The 17,709-nt window shown below is 51.7% G+C and overlaps 1 protein-coding gene across 2 annotated transcripts in view; it reads right to left on the bottom strand.

Moving 5' to 3' along the window:
• IMMP2L (inner mitochondrial membrane peptidase subunit 2) overlaps positions 1-17,098 on the bottom strand; it is a 578,935-nt gene extending 561,837 nt beyond the window's left edge. Inside the window, exons 1-2 of one of the 2 annotated variants that reach the window (XM_090287782.1) lie at positions 17,044-17,098; positions 16,541-16,613 (exon numbers count right to left, since the gene is read on the bottom strand). Coding sequence is in view for 1 of the 2 variants with exons in the window: in XM_090287781.1 (XP_090143907.1) it covers positions 6,512-6,518 (7 nt within the window). In the remaining variant the exon portion in view is untranslated. Of the gene's footprint in view, positions 1-6,511; positions 6,606-16,540; positions 16,614-17,043 lie in introns of those variants that run through there. The other variant, XM_090287781.1, reaches the window with a different exon arrangement.
• Between the last annotated feature and the right edge of the window lie 611 nt (positions 17,099-17,709).

The raw sequence follows: 17,709 nt of genomic DNA, 5'->3' as shown, positions 1-17,709 counted from the left end.
TGTTTTCCTGCAAGGCTGTTGCTTCGCTGTATAAAAATAGCACCAGCAAACGCAGTTTACTGCAAAATTAAGAGAGTATTGATTGTCATCCGACACTGTGACAAGTAACACAAACTCTTCTCCACTGCCGCTTATTTCCAACGGAAAGATCATTAAGTGTTTTGACCCAAAATCCAGAGATGGATGTAAGCAAGTTATAGCATTCTATAAGGCTTAGGATAACCATGTTATCCTTCAGTTACAGAATTTTTATAACCAGATTTTACCAGAGATAAATTCAGGAATCCTGAATAACATAACCGTAGCCTAGCTCCATGGCCTGAAGAGGCAAATTTTTAAAAGAACAGGATTTCAGGGTCTCATGAGAATCCGATGCTGACCCCTACCCTTCATGCCTCAAATATGCTGCTTTCTTGATCAGACTACAGATGCCTATCAGTGAATATAAGACATCGACTCAAGTTTATATCAAGGATCAAGAGCAAAACCATGGCTTCTCCTTTGATCGGGGTTGGGAACAGAAACGGGAAGGTTTCTCACAATATTCAAGGCCACCAGGCCACGAAGGGGCGGTGGGGGGGAGAGTAAGGTCTCAAAAAGGTGGGCCCGGCAAACTGGGGCCCGCCCAGGGACCGCCACTACTCCCCACAGAACGATGAACGTGAAAATGAGAAACGCAGGCTCTCCCAGCGGGGAGGCGCATCTGGGCTCTGAGGAGGACAGTGAGGTTTTGTTTCTTTATATATATATATATATAAAGATAGCCTGATGGGTAACTCACAAAGTCAGTCAAAAAAGTACTCTTCCACAAATTATCAAATCTCTAAATTCAGAAGAAAACAGGAATTGGAAAAAATATATAAAAAACAATTTTATTGTGAAACCAATGAAATTAATTATTCAGTCCAGTATTCATTATTTTGTGTTGTCTAAAATATTATATCACTATATTTATGTTATAATAAGGTTTTGTTATGCTAATGACCTCAACCCCCACATTGACTCTGTTTTCATCCCATTTTAAAAGCTACAAACTGAAGCTCAGAGGAGCTGAGTCATCTCCGAAGGTCACACTGTCAGCAGCAGCGCTGACTCCAGATGACCCGTCCCCACTGCCACCTCCTGGCGGTCACTCGCCACCTCAGTGACCCCAGAGCAGGACGAGCTCTTCACGGCCCAGCTGCAATCAATCACCCAGCACTCCAATGCAAGTCACGGCGACTTCTGAGCCACGGTGAAATCCCCCCGCTACATGAGAGGCCAGTGATCAAGGCTTGCTCATTCCTCGGGACTTTCCAAGGGGCAGGGGGTACAGCAGGAAGAGAGGCGCTACATCCATGACAGGAAAACAGAATGAGAGCTGTCCCCGCGGGCCTCGGGGCCTCTGCACTGGCTCTGGGATCTGACATTGCACCGCCGAAACCGAAGCCGGGAGACACGTGCGTTCCTAAACACCCTGCCCTTTCGCCATTTCCCCGCTACATCTCTGACCTGGATCTTTAAATGCTCAAAGGGGAGCTACGCCAATTCAATCATGTGTATAACATGCAAAATCAGAACCGCCGCAGAGGCAGCGCGACCTTTAAAGTGCAACATTTCCCACAACCGTCTAGCTGATACTAGAAAAACATTTCCCAGGGTTTAAAGCATAATCTTCATAGGTAATGTTTTCAGCAAATATAAAAACCGAACAAAGTCCTCAAAAATCAACCCCATTTTTAAAACAAAAACTGCAGTTAATTTTAAAAGACCGCTTTCTCGGCGGTAGTTACATTATCTAGTTAGTAAGCACTCAGGACCATACTCCTAGGCTCTACTTCTCAAATACACAGCTGGGAGGAGCAGCGCCCCCGCCCCGGCCACCTCCTGCCACTGCCGGGGCCTGCCGGCATGACTAATTCTCCCCCAGCTCACCCAAACCCATGTCCCTTTGCCTGGGAACAAAAAGACGTGCCTGGCAAAGGGCCATGATGAGCCATGCACCGACGGCTGGCCCCCAGAGCGCACTTCCTCACCTACCAGACTCCTCCGTCCCAGACGCCGGAAGCAAAGATAATAACTAGGTAGTTGATATCACCACATAATTCAATTTCGCATAGGAGCGAACGTAGACGTCTATCTTCAGGTCCAAGCACATAAAAGGTGTGAAAAGTAAGCGATATGCAAATCAATGCTAATAAGATGGCAAACTTTCCCTGGGAGAACCACACTTCAGACAGCTCACTCGTCCAATTTATTCTTATTCCACGATCAAGCAGCAATCCTTGGGAATATCTCTTTCCATTCTGACCTCTTTGACTAAGTAAAGCAGATCAGAAAACACTTCCTCGGTTTTTTTTTGTTTTTTTTTTTAACTGCACCTCTCCGAGCAGGACAGAAAAATCAGCAAGACAAACCAATGAGGCCCAATGAATTCATACGGTGCTCTGATTTATTCAGGGGAGCACTCGGAGCACAGCACCTCCAGCTGTTTGTGGACTAGACGTCTTCTGCTCCGCCGAGTGGAAGAGAGCGTTTAGGGAGACGGTCTCCGCCCCAAGGTCACAGAAACTGGGTGCATGACAACGAAGAGCGGGGCACAATGAGGTCCACGCCCCACTGACACGAAACACCACGTGTTGGCTTTTTACAGGGAGAGGAACTTACGCGGCCACCCTACGAGCAAACCAAGCGAAATGAGCTCGCTGAGAAGTACGCAGCGGGCAGACCAGAGGAGTGTGAGTGGTTTACACCCCAAACGATCACAGTGGGGCCACGAGGAAGACGACAAAAACCCCGAGCCTCCCTCTCACCGTGAGGGAGACAGTAAAACCCAGCGCCAAGAACGAAGATGCCGGCGCCCAGAGCTCACGAATGCATGTGCGCGCACACGCACACACACACACACACACACACACACACATACAGCAAAAGGACACTATTTTACAGCGTTAAGACAAAACCAAGAAGAAAACAGCTATGCCTGGTTCGTTAGCTCTGGCCACAGACGCTCCCAAAAGGCCCCCTGAGACCTCTTCGACCACATCTTAATTTCCTGGGCAAAGAGTGGCGTATTCAGACAGAACCCAAACCATCTTGGTTGACAACTCACGGCCACCACAGCCAACCAAGCACAACACTGCCAAAGGCCTCCACTTACGAGCCCCACAGCATCTCTCACAGGCTTCTAAGTAACCCCCTTACTGCCCACCCTGCCTGCCTACATCCTTCTTAAAAATATAAACCGTGATGCTGCTCCATTCCACTCTCAGGACCAGACAGAGGCGAGGTGCAGAGTCCGTGGTCCCGCATCCAGACATCAAGACTTGGGCCCGCGTCCTTCCCAGTCGCCTCCTGCTCTGATCCGAGGGTGCCTTCGCCTTCCCCCTGAGCCTTTCCTTGCACTACCACATCCCAGAACCCCCGTGAGCCTAGCAATTCTATCCCTCTCCACCCCATCAATGCTGCATTCTGACACCAGCTCAAACTACCACCTGTCTTGTGAAACCACAGGCAGATGATCTATCTCCCTTACCCGCACCCCCAACATGTGCCCTGCCAAGCTTTGCCTGCACCTCATTCTGGATTATAGTCTGAACCTCCACCGCCCATCTGCCCCCTCATCTCCCCTATTTCCACCACAGGGTTCTTTTAGGGGAAGAGGAGGGATTATATTTCTTCCTCAATTGCGGTAAAATACATGATACTAACTTATCATCTTAACCATTTTTAAGTGTACGTACTTTTAAGTACAGAGTTCAGCAGTGACACGTGGATTCACGTTGCTGTGCGGACAGCACCCAGAACTCTGTCTTGCACGAGGGGGACTTCATACTCACAGAACTACTCTCCCCATTCCCTCCCACCCCCGGCCTCTGGCCCTCCTCATTCGGATACTTTATGTCCCGATGAGTTAAATGCTCATGTGAATGGAACCCTACAGGATTCGTCTTCTTGTGACTAGTTTATCATAATGTCCTAGTTCATACATGTTGTATGTAGCATGTGCAAGAACTCCCTTCCTTCTGAGGGCTGAGGAGCCCTCCACTGTACGCCCACAGCACGTTCTGTTTGTCCACTCAGCCCCCCGCGGACACCCGGGTGGCCCCCGTCTCTCGGCTACCGTGAGCCATGCTGCTATGAACACAGGTGTCAGGGCCGCTAGGAGTGGGACTGCTGGGTCGTGTGGTGACTCTGCTTCCGTGTCTGAGGGACCGCCGGGCTGTTCTCGGCTGCGCCGTTCCACACGCGCACTGAGCGTGTTCAGGGCTCCAGTTCTTCTCCGTCCCTGACAACACCCACTATGTTCTGACTGTTTTTAGTAACAGGCGTCCTAATGAGTGTGAGGCGGTGGTACCGCACTGTGGCTCGGTTCTGCATTTCCCTATAGATGGGTGACCTTGGGCATCTTTTCAGGTGCGTAGGGGCCATTTGTATGTCTTCTTTGGAGAACTGTCTATTCAAGCCCTTTGCTCATTTTTTAATTGGATTGGATTTTTGTTGAGTGATAGGAGCTTCTCTGTATTCTGGATATTAACCCCTGATCAGATATGTATTTTTAAAACATTGGGAGGTTCTTTTTAAATACATTTTTCTATTGCATCTACAATACAGTATGCATTGTAATACATATTGGCTACATGTAATAGAGAAATACGTTTTGAGTTGAATACACAGGGTGTCCCCCAAAAATGTATACACACTTGAGTTAATTATAAAGTCGGTGTTTATTAAAATACATTTCCTTTTCAAAATGTAACAGAATCGACAGACATTATTTACTTTTGTCAACGCCTGTTTTCAAAGTGACGTCCGTGGTGGTCCAGACACTGCCGACAACGCGAAGCCATGGAACCGCGGACCTCACGAAACAGCAAGACAGGTCCCCCCACCCCGCCATCCTGATGTTAGATCCCGCCTTGGTGAGATGTTGCCCAACAGGTGGACAGGACGAAGGGGTTTCACAGAACACCCTGCATGTCCACCAGACCTCGCACCACTGGACTTTTTATGGGGACACTTAAAAGACAAAGCCTACGCTCTGAAGCCCGCAATGGTCGCAGCATTGAGAGCAGCCGGCGGACGGGAGCGCACGCAAACGCCAAACGCAACGCTTCGTGAGGTCCGCGGCTCCGTGGCTTCGCGTCGTCAGCCGTGTCTGGACAGGCACGGACGTCGGTTTGAAAAGAGGCGTTGACAAACAATTAAATAACGTTAGTCTGTAGATTCTACTACATTTTGAAAAGGAAATGTATTTTAATAAACACCGACATTATAATTAGTTAAAGGGTGTATACATTTTGGGGGGACACCCTGTATCTCTTCTTTTAAATGTTCTGTAAAATAAAAAATTCAAAGTATCTAAGAAGGGGTGTACAATAAAAAATAGGACTCACTTCCTACCCTGTTCTCCAGCCGCCAAGATCCAATCCCGAGAGCCATTTTCCACTTTTTTAAATAATTCCCTCCAGAGATGTTCTGTGCCTATACAAGAAACCAGTATCTTAATTTACTTACCTCCAAAATAATAATCTACTAATATCCACTGGTCTACACCTTCCTTTTCTGACTTAATAATGACTCAGCTTAGGTGTATGTAAACTGCCTCACTGTTGTAAACAACTACCGAATCCTCCACTCCGTGAGCCACAGTTTACCCACCCAGTCCCCTACGGAGCAGCATGTCAGCTGTCTCCCATCGCTGCCAGGAGTACCCTTAAGTATCTGTCATTTCCCACCGATACACGATGCGCAGGATATAGCGATCAAATGGCATGTGTATTCTAAGGTTTGATGACTATTTTCAGATTGGTTCCAAGGCAAATTCAGACATCCATTCGCAACGGTGACACTGACTATTTCTCCACGCCCCCAAAAACACACGGTGTTTGCAGAACGTGTTCCTTTGCTGATGTGACGTCCGAAGCACGGCCTCTTGCCCAAGCTGTGCTCTGCAGGCCTCTCGTTATGTCTGCGCGTGGCCTTCGTAGCTCTGCTTTTCCGTTTCATCGCTCGTCTTTTTTCCTTTTGTTTCTTTACACATTTATGAAAATAGCCCTTTTCCTAGGCTACGAATTGCAGATCTTTTTCCTAGTTTGTCTTAGCTTTTCTATATAGTTTTTTTTTTTAATTTTATTCTGTTTTAGGCAAGGCAGAATTTTCACTCTTTTCTTTAGTGGTTTCTGAGCATCTCTACAATTATCAGAGTAAAAATCCTCACTGCCTTGCGAGAAAAATTATAGTTTCCCTATGGGTCTACTTCTCATTATTTCCTCTGCCTTCTATCTTATCCTACACACTAGTCAGATTAATCTTCTTAAAACACAGTTTGCCCATACGACTCCCCAGTCAAAAACCCTTCAGTCACCCCTCCCTACTGTTCACAGACGACGCGGCCTAATGTTTCGGTCATTCACGATTTAACCTCAGTTTATCTACTTATTCCACAGCCCCTTACTGTAGCCAGGCAGCTTCTCTTGGTCCTACAGGTAAGCCCAACGGTGCTTCTACCACACCTTCGTCCAAGCCATACCTGACATCCTGAACGTTCTCCCCTTTCTTCAGAGGTCAGTTCAATTCCATCTCTCTGCTCTCTCCCAGCCAATCCAGACCATGCCGATTCAACAGCTGTTCGGTGAGGGTCTAGTACACTGCGCCATGGCAGACAAATACGTATATAAACTTTGTGCTATGGGAAGTCGTAGCCGGGGCGCTCAACCTAGGATGGGCAGTGGCCTCTGAGCCTTGAAGCTGCAGCCATAAAATGAGAAAGTATGACGCAGATTTAAAAAACTAAAACCAAGGTCAAGGTAAGTAAGAACGCACTGTCTATAACTCAGTCTGCCTGGCGTGCAGCGCACTACGGCCGGAGTGAAACAGGAGAAAACCGCTGGGGAGGCAGGCACGCAGGGCCCGGTGAACCAGGATCCCTCGGGCCGGGTTAAGCACGTTTTCACCTTACCCAAAGGGCCTCTGAAGCCACAGCCTCTTTAGGCAGGGGAGTGAGGGAGTCACACACGACTTTCACAAAGACCACCGACTACGATCTACAGCTTACCCAGCACTGGGGTGCCCAGACTCGAAGCTGATTCGCATACAAACATACTTCCGCTTACCCAGTAAGCCAGTCTCCAGCACACGTGACCCCTGTCCTCCCCTAGTCCCGTTCTTCGGAGGGGCGTTGTGTGTGGCTGCTGTGAAGTCAGGGCGTCCCAAACACACACAGCCCACGAGTGACCGCACCCGTCTCTAGAGGGCTCCCTAAGTCTCCTTCTCTCCCTCCTCAATAACCCCGTCAGCTAACACTGAACAGGAGTCACGTGCACCCTTTCTCGTTCGGCGGTGACAATTCCCTTTGGGCTCCCCACGCCTGCCACAGGGGCCAGGCGCTGGACAGTCGTCCTTACGTCTTGCGTCCCGGGACAAGGGACAGGCCATCTTTCTCTCTTTGGCGAAATGATGTCTTTTGAAGGTAACAGAAGGAAGTAGCTACAAGAAGTTGAGGCTGCGCTATAATAGGTGTCAGCTGAACAGACTGAAAATGACTGCGCCACTTACTGTGAGCCAAGCACCGTCACCACGTCTCAAACTCAGAAAGGTCAAGTTTTCTGTAATTTTAATTCATCCGTGTGCCACTGGCCGTCGCTCTCGTATTTTAAACTACAGGGACTTTTTATTGGAACTAGAATTATATTTAATAGATCGCCTGCCTCAGGCCTTCAACAAGACTATTTTTTTTTTCTCTTCCCCTAGAATGTGTCTACCTGACCCTACCTGGCCCCCATGGCTTCAACCACACAGAGACTGGTCATAAGAGCTTTAGAACCTCACCTCTTCTTACCGTAAACAGGAAATATTGTCTCTGACTCTCCACAGAGTTTGGCAATATAATTCATGCTTCTGGAAGGAAGACGAGCATCTCCAGCTGACAACGAGGTAATAAATGTGATTTGGAGCCGACACAGGCAGAACACCTCAAAGTGAACAGCTTCCGTAACATAACAAGGCACAAGCAGGCTCCATCAGTTGGACATATTCAGATAAAAGATGGTCATTTTTCCTCAGACACAGCTAAATAATCTTTTCAGAAGTCCAAAGGGTCCTCGAATAACATTTTGGTCAACATCATCCTATTACAACATCGATGAGATCCTGTAGGAACTTAACTTTGGTTTCTGTCATTTAGCCTTCGGTCAGATTGGTTTCATTATCCATCGTTTTGAAGCAATTCCAAAAATATCAACGATGGCAAGGACTTACTATATCACCTTTGTAACCTCAAATCATTATTTCCCTTTATTACTTGTCTACAAAACTTAAAAAAAATAAGAGTTGAAGACTGGAACCCGGTATGACTCATTAACCAAATAACTCCTTGCATCTCGATAAGGGGTTAAATTGGCATAGGGTTCCTACCAACAGCTCAGCCAGTCCTCAGAAGGAACCTACGAAGCACATACCTCCATTTCCCCAAAAAGAAAACGAAGTTCAGAGACAAGAAGAAGCTCATGTTCACACAGCTGACAGTAGAGGCAGCACTTAAACAAAAATCTCCCTAACTCCATTCCATATTCTTTTCACAACCACTTTAATGTCTAGAAATTTATCATTAATGCCTATTTTTTAAAAGTTTTAAAATAAAGGTTGAATGAAATGTTTGGAGTATTAACATCCTGAGTCACGCAGACCAGAAGGCCTCTGACCGTGAACCCCCTAACTGTGGCCACAGCCCATGTGCTCAGACCGAGTGCCTCCCCTACACGAGACACAGTGTGACGCACCGAAAATACACGCTGTCGGTTCCTGACGCGCTTCGAACTGCCCTAATAACAACACTGAATGGTCATTTCGCATTTGAATCTGACAAGAATAAAACTCTGGCTAAACAAATAAGCTCTTAGAAAAGATACTTTTAAAATGCTTTGTAAATAAGCTGCTCTATCAGGCAAACTAAAAACTAAGGGAAAAGGCTACAGACTGTCTGAGTTCAACCCTAGGACATTCTGAAAAAGAGAAAACTACGGTGACAGGGAAGAGGCCGCGGTGGCCGGGGCGTGGGGGGGGGCGGGGGGCGAACAGGCGGCGCGCAGGGGACGGTCAGGGCAGCGGAAGTACTCTGGACAACGCTGTCATGGTGGGCCCATGTCACTACACATGTGTCAAACCCACGCCAGCACACCACGCATGAACCCCAATGTAAACTATAACCTTTGGGTGATAATCATGCGTCAACAGAGGCCCATCATCAGTTGTAACAAATGCTCCGCTCTGCTGAGTGGTGCTGATAATGGGGGAGGCTGCATGGAGTGGGGGGGTGGGGGGAGAAGATGGGAAATCTCTACCGTCCACTCAGTTTTGCTGTGAACCTAAAACTGCTGTAAAAAAAATGCCTATGAAAAAATTAAAGTAAATTAAGGCCACTGTAATCGTTTAAATAGTTTATTAAACTGTAGTCCTTTTAATAGTCTATTAAAATTGTAATCTTCTAAATAGTCCATTAAAGCAGTAATCTATTAAGTAGTCTATTGAAAAATTGAGGCAACGGTAACCCCTTCCTACCCATTCCAGCCTTCTGCCCACTACTGCCGTCCACCCGAAGCCTCAGGAAAACGCTTCTTCGTGTCCCCGCTGCGGCTCGTGACACCTGCCTGCCCCGTGCAGCCCCCGCATCCCCAACATGAGGGGGACGGACTGAGTCCAAAGACAGGGAGGAAATGAGGTTCAGGCCGCAGACAGGGAAGGCAGTGTGGGGCGAAGGAGATGAGGAGCTCCCGGAGAGAGACGCCTGCAGGGAGACTGCCCGAGAGAGCGGAGAAAAGAACGCCAAGATGCTGTGGATTTGTCGGTCTCCATAATGCAAAAATCATATGAAATTAAATTACCCAAAAATACAGGATAAGGCATTACATACATTTCCCTTCTTTAAAAAATGTCTGCTGTACAAGATTCCCAAACTAGAACCGGCTAATGGGTTTATGACGCGTCCTCCGGCTATAAGCAAGACGATTTTTCAAAAGTTGACCGTAAATGCTACAAACATTTTTCAACAGAAAGATATAAAAAAGTGTGTGTGTCAAAGTGCCACGATGAAGACCAAGCTCTCGGGATAAACTTTTGGATAAAATGGCAAAGATTAAATCTTTGGGACTTATTGCACAAGAGAAAAACGTATACTTTTACCTTCTGGGTATTCTTAGTCCAGAACATGCTAGGAGTTACCAAACCGGGCAGGAGTTCCGTGGGGTTTTGCAAGCGTCACACAGGAACATCTGTGGGGCGCGTGCTTGCCTGCTTTGCTCGCCCCGTCCCTGAGAACACGCTGAGCACCTGGCTGCCCTGTGAGCACCTGGGGTGCTTTGAAAAACATCAGGACCTGGACATCAGCCGCAGAGGTGCCGATTTAATTGCTCTGATCTGTTTTAGTCATCCATATATGACAAACCAGCAGACGTAAATTCACAGGAAGTTTGTAACATGAAAGGGGAAACTGCTGGCATGTCATATGCCAGCAGAAACATCTTTTTCCCTAAGACAAAGGCACCTTGCAAGACGCCAAGCAGAACAAGAAGGGAGAGGAGGTGGGGAATTCGAACCATCTCTGCGGCCATCGCAGGGCCACCAAGGGCGATTTTAGTCTCCCAATCCCACTTCCTGAACCTCAGCACCTGCTCTGTAACTCCCAGCAAGCCCTAGCTCACGCGTCACGTCCTCGGGGAAGCCTTTGGGACCACACACGGGGAAGTCCGTTGTCTGCGCCCGGCTGACCCCGCACCCCTCGGGGCCAGCACGCAGGACACGGGGCGCTCCTGGCACAGCCATTCCTCTCACGGGCCTGGGGGGTCATTAAGGGCAGGTGCCCCGTCCCCCTCGCCCTCCCCTTCCTCTGTATCTTTGTGGCTTCCACAGCCTTGAAGGGAGCAGATGGGTGTTGGCTAAATTGAACAATTTTTCATGTTTGGTGTGGTTGTTTTCCCCTTGGTCTCCCAGCAGACACTCCTGTGAAAATTTGCAACTTTTAATAAGAGAAAGGGGACCTTTCCCCCACCCCCAACTGGATTAGGTTCTGGAATAACGTGTGCAGAAGGGCCCCATTGGGGCAGAGGGGGCAGCAGTGGACCTCGGGGCCAGAAACAAACTGTGTGAACAGGCCATTCAAGGGTGGGTCAGGTCTGAGGTTGGTTTTGGTTTTTTTTTAGGTTGGATTAAGCCAACGAAGGGACAACCCGATTTTCATCCACAGGAAGCCACGACAATCAAAGACAGTGAGGACAGGCGAGGACACTTCCCACACCCCCCTCTCCATGGGGCTCCCTGTCCTCAGCACATAAACACGGACCCCCTCCAGCACAGGCGTGACGTCGCGGCAGGGGTCTCGGGCCCACAGCCCTTGCACAGCTTTTAGGGCTCTGGACTGCAGAGCGTGCAGCCCGAATCGCGGCGGGGGGGCCGAGCAGGCCTCTCGACCCTCACCTGCCCGCCTCCTTACCCACTCGCTCACCCTCGGTCACGCGTCACCCTCGGTAGAGTAGCTTCTGCCACCACCATTCCAACGAAACCAACGGCTTCTAACGAGCACCTTATGATCCTGGTCACGCTTGATGCAGAGCACTGCATTTTTTTTTTTAATTTTTGTATTGCTTTTAGAGAGGAAGGGAGAGAGAGAACCATTGACGCCAGAGAGAAGCACCCACTGCCTGCCCGCCGTGTGCGCACCCACCAGGACTGAGCCTGCAGCCCAGGCACGTCCCAGCGCCGGGACGCAAAGCCACAGCCGTCTGAGGCCCAGGGCAACGCTCCCGCCCGCTGCGCTGCAGGGCCGCGGCGGCAGGACCGGCCTTAGGCTGGGCTTTCCCTTTCCCGGTTTCCCTTCATTCCGCGCACCAGCCGGGGCCAGAGCAGTGCGCTTGTCACTGGTTTTTACTTCGTGAAATTCTACCCCTGGCCTGCAAGTCCGCCTTGGGCCCTTCGCCCAGGCCCTCGGGCCTCTCCCCTGGGCCTCCCTCCGGCTCCCTCCTGGGTGCGGCCCTCGGGTTTCAGTGTCCTTAAGGCTCCTGTTCGTCCCTTGCTCTGCGCTCTCTGGGCAGCCCCTCCCACCACATCCCTGCTCTACGGGCCAGGCCCTGCCCTGCTCCCCAGATGCAGCCCCCGGAGCTCCCCACCTCCCCCCTGCCCGCCCTAGCGACTCCCCAGGACCCCGCAGCCAGCTGCCGCCTGGACACCTCCCTCCCCACCAGCGACAGGCCCGCGCCCACCAGCCCATCAGTGACCAAGCCCAGCTCATCGGCTTCCCTCAGACCCGCCTCCTCTTCCTCTCCATCCCCTCTCCCTAACCAGGAACCTGAGAGTCATTTCAAGTCCCCACTCTCCCACTCCCTTTCCATCTGGTCACAAGGACCAGCCAGTTTCCCCGCTTCCTAAATATTCTTTCCGAACCTCCTCACTTCAGAGGATCCCCACTGCGCACCCCTCGTCTGCGCTCCCGGCCTGCCATCGTCCAGGGAATGGACTGTCCACTCCGGCCTCCAGCCCCACAGCGGCCCACCCGCAGCCTGGCCGGCGCACCACGTCGGTGGCTTTGCGTGTCATGCGCAGGGCTCAGTGGGCCGCTGCCGCCCGTGGCGTGGACAGCGGGCGCAGAATCAGCAGTCCGTCCCCTGTCCCTCCCGACGCTGCCCTCCACACTAACCTAACTGCCTGCGTGTAGTGCCCCCAAACACGCCACTCTCACAACACCCAACAGGCTTGTGCCACTAGCCCCCCCGGAAACGCGCTCCGCTCGTCAGCCTGCCCACGCCTCCTCGGCTGCGGAGGCCCAGCTCACACACAGACCCCGCTGCAGCCCTGTAGCACGTCCCTCAGGGCCCCAGAGCTCCTGGGGGCCCCCCCTTCACACGCATGTCCAGCGTGGCCAGTCGCACACGACTCGGCGGCGACGTCTATTGCCATACTGTGAGCCCCTTGATCAAGGACAGTGGCCTTTCCCCTTCATGCCTAGTTCAATGCACAGAGCACACAGTAAAACCAAACTCTTTTCAAAGTGGAATGAATGACAGGCCAATGGAAGGACACAGAGGTAGCAGTGGACTGTGAGTACAGGAGAAAAACAGATCCCAGTGAGGTACAGACATCTATTACTAAGTACCACCCATTCCAAAAAATGAAAATGAAATGCACAGCTCCTCAGGCAGCCTCCCAGCGACCGAGATAAGAGCTGATCGTTGGACCACGCAGGCAGGAAGGTCAGAGTCCCTAGCAGAGCAGCTGACGAAAGACCAACCGAAAGGCCAGAGGTAAAGGTGCTTCTTTCTGAGTCACGTGATTCACTGACCTGCAGCTGCACACTGAGAAAAGACTGGCACCCCCCTCCCAGCTCACCGCTTATCCCTTCCCCTGTCCCCACAACCAAGTCCCAGAGTCTGTGGGGAACTCCCCTTCTGGCGCCTCCAATCCTGGCCAGGAGAGACGGGGAGTCTTTGTCCTTGTGGGGGGGGCCTACAGGAAAGAAGATGAAACTGTTTGCTGAGGACTGACTTTGTGCTCGATGCTGTGCGACTGGACAGACACTCCATCTGACGACGGTCATGAGTCGGGGCCCCACTGTACAGAGGGGGCACTGGGTCCAAGGTCACACAGCCGAGCGGGGCCACGGCCTGCCCAGGAATGACAGCCTCCGGGGTATTTCTATGGCCCTAATGACGTCAGAGCGGAGGGGGAGGTGGTCAGGCCACTCCGGGTGGGAACTCAGAATACGTTATTCGCCAAAGCACTATTATCAACGCTGGCTAGAGTCCGCAGGACCACTCGTAGCTAACGGGCTTTCCGTGGGTAAAAAGCTCGGGGGTCCTAACCTAGAAACGGAAGTGCTCTTTGTTATTTTATTCCTATAATTACCCTGTCATTGCAAACAAAAATGGGCTCAGAAATAAATTTTTGGAATAAAAAGGGTTCTTAAATGAGGCTTTTAAGAATATTTTTCTTCCACACACACACACACACACACACAAATCACGAAGAACAGAAACTATTCTACCTTAATGTGCAAGAAGCATGACCCTGGAAAACACCTGTGGGAACTGTGCTTTCCTGACCAGGTGCTCCTTCACGGTGTGCTGTCATTGCAATAAAACATCACACCGAATCCGAGGGACGAGGACGGATGATAGAAGTGCCACAGCCATGGAGTACAGCCGATGCGCTGCTGATCTGCTGACAAAATGTGCTCCTTAGCCACGGGAACTCAGCCGTTCGTGGACTTGCCATCTTGGCTTCTAGAGCGGCATGAGCGACACCAAATACTCAGCTTGGCTGTATTATTAAACCTACGCCTTGGCAAAAGCGCGACAGTGCAGACATGAAGCGTCAGCATTTTTATTATAATTCCTATAAGCCACAGACATTTCTGAAACAGAAACCCTAGCTTTAAGCACTCGGCCACCTACAGGAGTTTGTCATCCTCCCTCTGGAAGCCATGTCACAGGGCTTTGAACATGCTATGGAAACGGGTCCCTTTAGCTTTCCCGCTGACCCTCTGTGCGCAGGCAAGGCCAATGTGGAATGATGAGACGGGGGCGGGGGAGGGGGCGTGTCAGGTGTCAGTCCTTGTTCCAGAAACGCCAGGATTAGGTATAATAGGTGATCGCTGTGAAAATGCAAAAACCTCGCCCCTTTAGGAAAGTTAAATACTAGGTTGTTTTTATAATCACGGGCAAAGTCCTGAGAAAGAGACGGGTAACCAGAAAGAGAAACGAAGGAGGAAGCTCACAGGGCCCGCTTTTGGCCACCTCATTTTCACGTGCTCAGCGTTCTGACAGGTGAGGGGTTAAGGGGCAGGGCGAACAAAGTCAGAGCCCAGGAATCAAACCCGCATCGAAAAGGCTTCACAGAGAAGGCACGCTCCTTCTCCTTGGAGGAGCTGGGCTGAAACAGGACTGGTGGTAAGGGGCCAATAAACACGGAGGAAAAAACAGAAACTTAGAATGTTGCCTGATAGCAATATGTAATTACAAAACAAAAAGCTGAAGAAAGAAACCCAAATTGTGGACCGTGAGCATGTGGGTGAGTTTAGAGGAGACTCACTTTCTACCTGTGAGAGCCTTGCAAGATTCGATTTTAAATCATGTTTTTTTACTTTTGTAACCAGAAAAAAAGACACCTTTTCACTTCGATAAAAAATGAGGTTACGTGTACAGAAACCCACACGTGTGAACTTTAGCATTTATTTCCTTCGGTGCTGCGTCCCTGACACTCTGCAACCTTCCGAATCTTAGGTCATTTGGATGGAACGAGTCAAAAGATCCTCCTCGCCTAATTACGATACCGGCACAAGATATTAATTACAGTGGAAAATGGCTATACTATTCATCACAGGACACAAATCACCACGGCCAGTCGGCTTTCAAAGTTTATTACAGAAAGTACCAGGAAGCCCGAAAAATAACGCTGTTCTCCCACGGGACAGGACACACCCAACACCCAGTGATCAGCAGGACAGGCAAGACCTTGTATGTTTAGCACTCAGCTATTCAGAAAACCCACATTAAACTGGTGAAGGCCCGACCCAAAATAGCCATTTCCTAGGTCATTCTACCACCCCACTCGTGTGGAAAGATAAATAAATACCTATTGACTCAGTGAATGAACCCATCATCAATGAACAACTATTTTCCGGGTTCTCAGAAAGTAAATGAGGTGGTCCCCTGCCACTTGATTCAAACAAATAAACAGGCAGGTCCAGGCCACGGGGGGGCCCATGTCAGGAGGCGGGGGGTGGGGTGGGGGCAGTTCCAGCTTTCCTGTCTGCCTGTCCCTGGTGAGGGCTCCCCTGTTCTTTCCTGTGTCTAACCTGAACTTGAACTAATTCAAACCGTGTGTTTATAGAGCTCCCAACCTCCTGGGAGGGGCCGGGAGTCACTGTGCCCACAGGAGAGCAGGGGTGGAGAGGGATGGAAGACTCCCAGAAACGGGCCAATGAAACAGACCACACTGAAAATCACGGCGAACCTCCGAAGACGTCCACGTGCTGCGTGGCAGCTTTTCAGAAGTGAACAGAATGGTGGCGAGGGGGTAACAAAGCAAAAAGTCAAGACAAAAAAGCCTCGCTCCCCCAAATACCTTCCCCTAGACTTGAGAGAAGTTCCCAAAAGAAATTCAACACAGCTGATACTTCTATTAACTTCATGCCTCGGGGTCGGCAAGACTGTTAGCAGGAGTCCCCTTTTAAAATGTCAAGATCCTTGGGATGCTTCCCATCAATGATCAAGGAGGACAGGGTTCTCTGACAGCACCGTCCCAGGGGTCGGGCGGGGCTCAAGGTAAAGGCCGGGTTCCAAAGACGGAAGGGCAAGGGCAAACTCACAGCCCGCTGCACACTGTCTGTGGGCCTGGACAGGCTCTTGAACTCGGATAATGTGGCCCGTGCCGGTGGGGCGTGGGTTCCCGATGAAAACGTGGGATTGGGCCCCAGATCTCGGGGCGGGGCGGCAGCCCCGGGTCCGGGCCCGGGGTCCCCTGCTCAGTCTCCGCACAGCCCTGGCTCCCTCCATCCCTGTCACTCCTTACTCACCCTTTCTCCCGCGCTTCCTCGGCGCGAAGGGGTAAGTGGGGATGGTGTGCCCTCGCCCAGTGTGGCCAAAACCCTAAAAGTAAAAGGGGCAGAGACAGACACGTGCTTTACCACCCCGAGGTTCCGCCTTAGGAAGTCCCGCACAGCGCGCCCGCCGGGCCTGCACGTGGGGCCGCTCGGGTCCCCTCCGGGGAGGGGAGCGCAGGGCGGGCTCCGGGCTCGGGGCCGCGGGCCGCGGAGGCGCTGATCCCGCTCCCCGTTAGCGGGAGGGAAGGCAGCGGGGCGGCCTCCGATCGGCACGCGCACGCCGCGCGCACGCTCCCGAGCCCGGCCGAGCCGCCCTCCGCTCCCAGCAACGCCTGCCCGCGCGGGGCCGCCTCCCGAGGAGAGTCCCGGGCCCTGCGGACGCTCCCCGGGCGGCAGCCGCAGCGGCACCGGCAGCGCCCTGCCCCCCGCACCGGCCCCCAGGGCCCCCCACCGCCGCCAGCGCCCGCCCTCCGCACCCGCTGCGCAGCTCGGCCCCGGGGCAGGCCCGCGTGGCCACGCCCTCCCCGGCGGCAAGCCCCGCCCCTGGCCCTGGCGCGCGCCAAGGCAGCACGAAGCCCCGCCCCTTCAGGGTTGCAACCAAAACCCGGCGCGGATTTCCGATGGAAGTGCCCGCGGGCACTCGCGCTGAACTCAGCCCCGCGGCCGTGGCGGAGGGGCGACCAAGGGCCGGCAGTCTCCGAGGCGCTGCGTCCGGCGGCCCTCCCGCGCGTTCCGGGTGGGGAAACCCCCGTGCACAGCCGCTGCGGCAGCGGCCCCTCCCGACCCCTCCTCGGCGTCCGGGGCGAGGGGCACCCGCGCGCACTGCCATCGGCGGCAGGTGCTTTACTCGGCGGCCACCGAGGCTGCGGCCGCCCGCTTGCCTTCCAACGCTGCAGCCTCTCCGGGATTACCGCAGCCCCGACGATGCAAACACGCAGAAAATACTTCCCTTCCCGTCCCCGCTGTGTCCCTTCCTCCCCGTGTGTGTCTCCTGCTTTGTTCTCAGGGTCTTTCTGGAGACTGCCAAACTAACCCTGCGTTTCCAGGTCACTTAATGCAAAAGTCAGTATTATGTTTTGTTCAAAATTTAATTTTTGTTTAAAATCACAGTAATTGTAAGGTTTAAGAACCAAGACAGAGGC

The sequence above is a fragment of the Furipterus horrens genome, unplaced genomic scaffold (genome assembly GCF_987537825.1).
Source record: "Furipterus horrens unplaced genomic scaffold, mFurHor1.1.pri manual_scaffold_9, whole genome shotgun sequence".
NCBI lineage: Eukaryota > Metazoa > Chordata > Mammalia > Chiroptera > Furipteridae > Furipterus > Furipterus horrens.
This window is presented reverse-complemented; position numbering and strand designations above follow the sequence as displayed.